The sequence below is a fragment of the Zea mays genome, chromosome 2 (genome assembly GCF_902167145.1).
Source record: "Zea mays cultivar B73 chromosome 2, Zm-B73-REFERENCE-NAM-5.0, whole genome shotgun sequence".
Lineage (NCBI taxonomy): Eukaryota > Viridiplantae > Streptophyta > Magnoliopsida > Poales > Poaceae > Zea > Zea mays.
In genome coordinates, this window is record NC_050097.1 from 29,270,740 (window position 1) to 29,279,412 (window position 8,673).

General features: G+C 48.5%; 1 protein-coding gene across 1 annotated transcript; it reads left to right on the top strand.

The window, feature by feature from the left end:
• The first annotated feature begins 1,255 nt into the window (after positions 1–1,255).
• LOC100281860 (gibberellin 2-beta-dioxygenase 7) lies at positions 1,256–3,850 on the top strand. The gene is made up of 3 exons (NM_001154780.2): positions 1,256–1,850; positions 2,902–3,229; positions 3,434–3,850. The coding sequence occupies exons 1-3, from the start codon at positions 1,351–1,353 to the stop codon at positions 3,692–3,694; spliced, it is 1,089 nt and encodes a 362-aa protein (NP_001148252.2). The 5' UTR covers positions 1,256–1,350; the 3' UTR covers positions 3,695–3,850.
• Positions 3,851–8,673: the final 4,823 nt, after the last annotated feature.

The following is an 8,673-nucleotide window of genomic DNA, read 5'->3' on the forward strand; positions in this document are numbered from 1 at the left end:
TTTCTGTGTTTTAATTAAACGTACAATTGTTTGACGTTTCAACGGGATAAAGTAGTACGTAGCAGATGTTTATCCAGGTAAACAAGATAATAATTTATCAGTTAATACCCTACGTATATACAATTATATCTACAGTTGAATCATGATCCATAATCCAACGAACCAGAAGACTCGTTTGCACGTAATATAAAATCTAATTGTACAATAGTCGCCGTCCTACATAAAACTGTAGAAAAGAAATATTTTTCTTTTTGCAGCCTTCGGATTATTACAACTATATAGCAGTCAGCTGTCACGCCCTTATTAGGCTATCCGTAACCGTTACCCCTAAATTTTTCCCTCTATATCACTTTTCCCCTCTATTTTTCCCCCTATTTTTTCATCTCCCGCAGCGGTTCCCCCTAAATACTCCTCTATACCCCACTAAAACTATAAAATATCATTTTCTATATCAACTATCAATTTTTTTATCTACTAACAATTACTCGTGGACCCACAACACAGTGTTTATGGTGATGAACAGTGACACGCTAGATCTGGGAGAGAGAAGGGTGCCGATGCGTAGGAGGCGCTGTAGGGGCACCGCTGCGGCTGTGGGGTGCCTCCTACAGCCGTGCATGGAAGGGGAGGGGGCCGCGTAGGCGCTGCCGTTGCGCACAGCCTTATAGTAGTGGTCAAGGAACACATCTAAGCAGGTACAGGGCCTGACTCGCCAATATAATACAAGCATGGTCAAAGTGAAACAGGGAGACGGGCGGGCCGGGGCTGCACTGTCAGCTTTAATTTCACATGGAGACATTAGTATTGTAGTACTCCCAAGAAGTCAGTGTAGTATATACTATTGTACCGGTACTGAGTCACTGTAGCAGGACTTGCACAGGGATGTGGCTCAGCTCAACTACTAGTACTAGCTTTATTATTCCAGCTCTCTACATCAATCCGCCCCTTGCACTTTTCGGTTTCAATGAATCCTCCCGTGGCCCGGCCGGTCAAATTTTAAAGACACGGCCCCCATAACTTGTTGCGTCCTCCGGCCCCCAAGTGTCGATCCATGGCCGTGCGAGTCGCGTGGCTCACCGTCGAACACCCGGGCCAGCCGAGCCACCATTCACCACCAAGGTGCATGCAACGAACCAAGAGAGGGGGCCGGGGCCGGGCAATGCAATGCCGGCCCCCCAGCTAGCCCTGCTCTCTATATATAGGGGCGGTGGACGTGCGCTTTGCTATGAGCCAGCCAGTGCTAGCGCATCGAGACCAGCAAGTGTGCACCAAGCTGCGTGCTACGTGTAGTAGCTATAGCTAGAGAGTAGTGTGATCACGCAGACACACACGCACACGCAAATATCTTACATGCGTTACGTAGCTGCCACTCCGACCATGCCGTCCCTTGTCGCGGAGAGCGCCGCCGAACCGCCTCTGGTGGACAGCTACCTGGAGCTGCTCCGGCGCGGCGGCGGCGGCGGCGGCATTGCGGCGGCGACCGAGGGCTGCGTGCAGGAGCGCGAGCTGCCCTTGATCGACCTGACGTGCCTGCAGGGCAGCGCGGGCGAGGCGGCGAGGACGACGTGCGCGGACGCCATGGCGAGGGCGGCCTCGGAGTGGGGCTTTTTCCAGGTGACCGGGCACGGCGTGAGCCGGGCGCTGTTGGAGCGGCTGCGGGCGGAGCAGGCGCGGCTGTTCCGGCTGCCGTTCGAAACCAAGGCCAAGGCCGGGCTTCTCAACGGCTCCTACCGCTGGGGCGCCCCCACGGCCACGTCGCTCCGCCACCTCTCGTGGTCGGAGGCGTTCCACGTCCCGCTCGCCAGCATCTCCGGCACTGCCTGCGACTTCGGAGAGCTCAGCTCCTTGAGGTAAATTAAAGCTTGCTGCTTTGCACAATTGCACTGCACTGCACGTAATTGCGTGTGGGCCTACCTGCCTGCTATAGCTAGCTAGCTAGTACCCAACTTGTTACTGTAGCCGTTGTTTACGGGCTAGTTGCTAGTTTCTATATATGGGGTGAGGGGGTATAAATTAAACGCATATTATTATTATTATTATCATCAGCCGCCTTCTCAATCATATGACCATGTAATGCCTGTCAATATATAACAGAGACGTACGCTGGGTATCTTTTTAGTGAGCCAAATTAAAAGGAAGAAGAGAAAAAAAAAGGTGGAGTCGACATGCTATCACATATATGTGCATCTCGTAGGTCGTACGTAGCCGCAAGCACATCGGCACATGTGTGCTTCGGTGCTCCACCCGTGGTATATAGCATGCACCTTAATATCTTCTAGGGCACATGTAGCAGCAGCTGGGCCGGGTGTGTGTTTTCCTTTCCGTGGTACGTACTATGACGTGACCAAACAGTGGTACTGCATTATTATTTGTACCTACGTCTCGCACGTACTGCTGTGCTACCAATAATATGTATATGATTTCTGATAGTTCAACGGCCGGCGAACACATGTACGTACACCGCCTGCCTGCCTGCCTGCCTGAACTTGGCTTTCGACCTTTATGTTCCGGCGCTACGAGTCAATGCTTGGTGATATCATGTGTGCGGTGGTGTACGCGACCACGAAACATGGGATCTTTTAGTACACGAACCTAATTTAACGCCGTCGTGTCCATCGTTCAACCTACCAACCAGACACCGGCTTGCACATTATTAAATTCCTTTCCGGCACGCACGATGTATCAGTATCCCTCAGAACACGCTGGAGAAGTAGCGAAATATCCTAATGACACGTAGGTGTAGGTGCCATATAATCCAACTGGCCAGCAGTGTACTGTGCTCAGTAATTAAGTAGTACTATTTTTTACCGTGGTAAAAATAATAATTATTTTTTTAAAAAAACAAGCAGCCAATGTCGTGTGGCCTAAAAACCAGAGCTGCCCGCCTGCCCATATATGCAGGGACGTGGTGCAGGAGGTGGCGGACGCGATGTCGCGGGTGGCCAAGACCGTGGCGGTGGCGCTGGCGGGGAGCCTTCTGGGCCACGACGAGGCGGCGGCGTTCCCGGCGGGGTGCGGCGAGACCACCTGCTACCTGCGGCTCAATCGGTACCCGGCGTGCCCGTTCGCGGCGAACACCTTCGGGCTGGTGCCCCACACGGACAGCGACTTCCTGACGGTGCTGTCCCAGGACCAGGTCGGGGGCCTGCAGCTCATGACGGACGCCGGCTGGGTGGCCGTCAAGCCCCGCCCCGACGCGCTCATCGTCAACATCGGCGATCTGTTTCAGGTAACAGTGCGCCGATACCTTCTCCACCGTTGCCATCTATCTTTACGTTACGTGTTCCAGTTTTGACCAGGCAGTTCTTTGTGCCGCCCGCCAAATATACCTGTAGTAGTAGCAGTACTTCCATTCCATCCATATGAATCTAGCGAGCCTCGAGATTTTTTCTCTGATCCAACAAGTCGCTTATTGGTGTACGTGTACGTGCAGGCCTGGAGCAACAACCTGTACAAGAGCGTGGAGCACAAGGTGGTGGCCAACGCCGCGGCGGAGCGCTTCTCGGCGGCCTACTTCCTGTGCCCGTCCTACGACTCGCTCGTCGGCACGTGCGGCGAGCCGTCACCGTACAGAGACTTCACCTTCGGGGAGTACAGGAGGAAGGTGCAGGAGGACGTCAAGAGGACCGGAAGAAAGATTGGGCTCCCCAACTTTCTCAAACACCGGCCACCCCCTCAATCACGGCCCGCCTAAAATTGACAAGTCAAAGCACCTGCCGTTTTGCTCTCGAGAAATGACGAGAGCACCTTTTTCTCCTGTAACTTCACGGTGGATGCGAGCACGACCTCACTGTGTACAAGAAATATATATATATATAATATGAACCCTTTGAGGCGCTTGCTTCTTTTTCTTTTTCTTTGCTTAGCTCATATATAGTAGAGGTCACTGTACAAGAAAGTGAACGAGGACGACGCGTGCCTGTGCCTGTGCGCTTATCAAGCTATCCTCATTATATAATTTCAGCGATTTCCGATGGAAGAAAACGTTTATCTACATATATTGTACTACCCCTCTTGCACAGAAAAAACTACTTTACTTTCTAGTAATTTACTTTTGCCGTTTAGATTAGCTTATTATTATTATTATTACGACCAAGAATACATGTGTATCGTAATAGTACATACAATTTAAATTTATAGCGTGGTGCTTGCGACAATAATAAACTCTTCTTTAGCAAGTTACTAAATAGCTAGCTATTGAAAGTAAAAATCGTTTAGTCTCCAACCGTTTCTAATATTTAGAGAGCATTTTAATTTTGAATCTACACGCGCTTGTTTTTTTTTCGGTCTCTCCCTACGGATCTCCTGGCGACGCACAGCTGCACGAAACAAGACTGACGGTGCATAGCTGCAACAAGTTGGTACAAAGCATCAAAGCATCATGTAGCCATATTCTCGTATGATCTAATCAATGTACCTTGACTATTTTAATAATATTTGCTTGACCTTTGCCTCGTGGGTGTGAAAAAACGGGCCAAATCTCTACGCGGGCGTGAAAATAGTCGGCAGTAACTGTTCGAGAGTGGCTATGCAGTCTCCAAATATGAAGACAAATTGAGTTGGATAACAAGTTACTACATCTACAAGTCTATTTAGAGAAGTATTTTTCACTACTTCTTAAATTTAAGGTTTATTAGGTTGTTTAGAGAACAATCGAAGATGCTCTAAAGGAAGAAAGCTAGGGACGATAGATGGGTGCGTTTGGTGCTGTATATACTTTAGGATTTGGACATATGTGACTCAGATGATAGATATTATTGTTTTCTCTCATATGATAGACATCCTGGATGAGAGATGGGGGCTCGTACGTGGACAAACACATCAATGTTATCTAATATTTTTATTATTAAATAATTAAGAAAACGTTTATCTACTTATATTGTACTACCCCTCTTGCACACACAAAAAAACTACTTTACTTTCTAGTAATTTACTTTTGCCGTTTAGTTTACCTTTTTTTAATAATATTACTAGCGAAAATACATGTGTATTTTAATAGCACATACAATTTATAGCGTGGTGCTTGTGACAATAATAATGAGCTAGTTGTTTTTGGGGATTTAATGAGGTTTAGTCCCATATTAAATTAAACCTATTTTATGGCCCATATCAAAACCAAACTTAAAGTGACAAGGAAGAAAGCTCTAGGGTGCGTTCGGTCCGTTGTATATCCTGGATAGGATATGGACATCTCTGATATCTGACTCAGATGATAGATATTCTTGTTTTCTCTCGTATGATAGATATCCTGTGGTTCGTGGACAAACTCATCCATATTTTTTAATCTTTGTTATCAGTAAATAATTAAGGATTACTAGTATGCTATATTATTGCTTAGTAGTTATGATATCAAAATTAACTTTGATAAAATGCTAATAAGTTATTCAATGCACGTTTTGTATGATAATTAGGATACTTATGGTGTTAATTAAAATGTTTTATTTGTAATCTCTACTACTCTATATGAATCTATTGTAGGCGTCCACAGCACCACTGTTCTGCCGCCGCGATCGTCCTCCCGCACGCGCTGCCCCAAACCCGCCCCGCCATCAGCGCCAACACACCGCGCCGCCAGCAATCAACGCCCGCGGATCTCCCACCCTTCTCCCCGCCGCCGCCGCAATCAACGCGGTCCTCCCCCACACGGATCCGCGTGTCCTCCCCACCGCCGCCGCAATGGAAGCTCAGCGGGCGTTCCTTCCCCCGCAGTCCGCCACCTCCGCGCCCCCACCAAACCGGAAGGCGAGATCCGCCGCCAGCCGTCACAGGGAAGGAAGGTCGAGCGAGTCGGGGAAGGAAGGTCGCGCGAGTCGGGGACCCGCCAGGCATCCCGTGCCCGCCGTCGGGATACATGTGTCCGCTGCCGCGTCATCCCCGCCTTCCCCCTGCTCAGCCCCTCCGTGCCCCCGCCGCGCGCAACAGCTCCCTCCCCCTGAATCACGCAAGGTCCCCACCCATCGATGTCGCCCATCCGCGTTGTCCCCCTCCCCCTGAATCACGCAAGTTCCTTGCCCGTCGATGTCGCCCATCCGCGTCGTGCCCCCGACATCGGCGTCTTCCTCGATCTCCACTTCGTCAACAAGCCCGAGGTGTTCACCAGGGCGCACCAGTCGCCCAACATTTTTTGCCTGACCTGCTTCTCCTTGATTTGTGATCTTAGGGTTGGTTCTTGTTCCTCCAGGCTACTGCGTTGTGAAATCCATCTCTTCCTCTTCCCCCTTTCTTGCTCGCGCGACTCGGCGCGCCAATGGAGTCATCGCCGGCCACGGCCATGGCACCCGCGTCCTCATCGCGGGCCGCCAGGGACCCGCTCCTCTTCGCCCGCTTCGACCTCCCCGCCGGCTGGGGGTGCCGCAAGCCCTTGGCCTTTTGCCGGGAGGCCTGGGACACGGACGACGCCCCCATCGCGTCCGAGCCTGCCGCCATAGCCGCCACCACCGAGGGTGTCAAGGACAGCGACGAGACCCAATCGCCGACGCGAGCGACCGCAACGGTGCAGCAGGCGCCCGCGGCGGGGGAGGTGACGCAGGAAGCTCCCTGGAAACAGTGGAACCTGCGGGAGTGGACGTCGTGGCGGGATTATAGTAACAGAGCGGACGACTTGCGTGCACGACAGGCCAGGAAGCTCGAGAGCACAGACGCCGGTGGCAGCCGCCGGTTGTCGCTGTCGGTGAAGCTGACTCGGCAGGAGATCGACGCCGACTTCGCCAAGATCACCGGCAGCAAGGCGCCGCGCCGGCCCACGAAGCGGAGCAAGACCGTCCAGCGCAAAATCGAGGTGCGTGGTCTCACCGCTCAGGCAGCAATGCCGGTCATCTCGATCGATCTCCTAACCGCCGTCGCAGGATGATCCATGACTCCATATGAGTTCGTTTCGTTGGTCGGGTTTGTTGGTTGCTGATCATGCGCTTCGTTCTCTTGTGGCGCAGACGCTTTGCCCAGGGAGTTCGCTGGTGTAGGTGACCCTCGACCGGTACAAGGTGAACGAGGTACGTGCATCTGAAAAAATTCCATATTTATTATTTCGCTGTAGTTTGTTGCTTGGGAGGCCTGGGATGAGACGACGATTGATCTGACTCTTGTTCCTGTGGGTGCAGAAAGGAAGATTTTGATTTCTTCTAAGTCACGCGAGTAAGAAAGGGAGAAGAGGAAGAGGAGGAGATGGATTTTACAACGGAGGAGATTGATCGAGCAATGTCTGCCTCCTCATCTCGTGATGCATCAATGCTTACCACAAGGTACTTCCTCTTAACCATAAGGAATTAAATGTGTGATTTCACTATGTTGTTTGTGCGTATATTGACTCATCTGTTTGCTTGGCTCCAGTTTTCTTCATTTAAGGCAAAATGTGAACTGCATTTTGAAATTAGTGATGTTATCTCTATTCTTCAGAGAACCTTTTTCTTACACTTGTATGCCTTTGCAGATGGATACCATAATTAGTGGAATAATGCATTAAATTGCCCATCTGTTTTACAGGTCACATGAAAAGATTCTAATCTTTTGCAAATTAACACCTTAGACCAGATTAAACTCTCTTATGAAGCAGCAGCTTCGGCTTCTGGTTCCTGCATATTCAAGCAAACGAAATAGGTTATACATGATGTGTCAATAAAATACAAATACTTTATAATTCAAGTTTTCTTCATTGCATTTATACAACTGCAATCAAAACATGTATGCTTCTGAGTTAACACTGAACTCTCTTATGAAGCAGCAATTGGAGGATATTTTTTGATAAAAATTTGTAAAATGGGGTACTGTTGGAGCCGTTTTTTATCAATTGAGACTTATATTTTCAAGATAGGACACTGAGTTAGGGCACTGTTGGAGATGCTTTACTTGATAGCTGGTTAGACTTCTACTTGACATTTCTACCTGGCAGGCTGTTGTACTCACAAGCCAAATTCCAGAAAATACTGGATAGTTCCTTTACTGTAAAAGTGGGTTTCCCCTAGCTGTCAAAGTTATAAATGTCATCTTATCTAATGAAGAAGCACAAGGAATATTGGAAATTCATTTCTCAAATTGCTTATTTACTGCAATGTCTAGAATCTAGATGGTTTCATGCTATAGTGTTGTTCATATTATATGGTGATAATGTACATATAGAACTTATGATGGTGTTAGCTATGCTGTCATGGATCTGATTTCTTTCATGATATCGTTTCTACTATGCAGGGTTGAAAACCAAGAGGATGTTGTAATGGATCTGTTCATGTGTCTGATATGTGTATCCATTTTCTTCTGCAGGATGGCTGGCGATTCTTCTGACAGGGCCAACATTATTTCTTTAAGAGAAAATATAAATAGAGAACAACAGATGAACATGGGAAACCAGTGAGTGGAAGCTATGTTTTTCTGTGTAATACCTTCCGCAACGACTCTCTATTCACCAACCTGGGGAGGGGCGAGGGAGTGCACTTGCTCTCTGTTGAGATTAGGGGGTTAGGGTTCATAGATAAATATTTTTCCTGATATATTCTCGTCACATCAAGAGTTCGAGTCATAGTATAATTCACCCACGCTTTTCTATTTACCCCTTCCAATGTTTTATTTACGTTATTCAATTAGTACTTGCATGTCGTCACTGAAGTGCAATACAATATATATACTAGAAGCACATGTTCTGTAGTTATGTGAAACTATATTATCATACATTAATTATTTTAC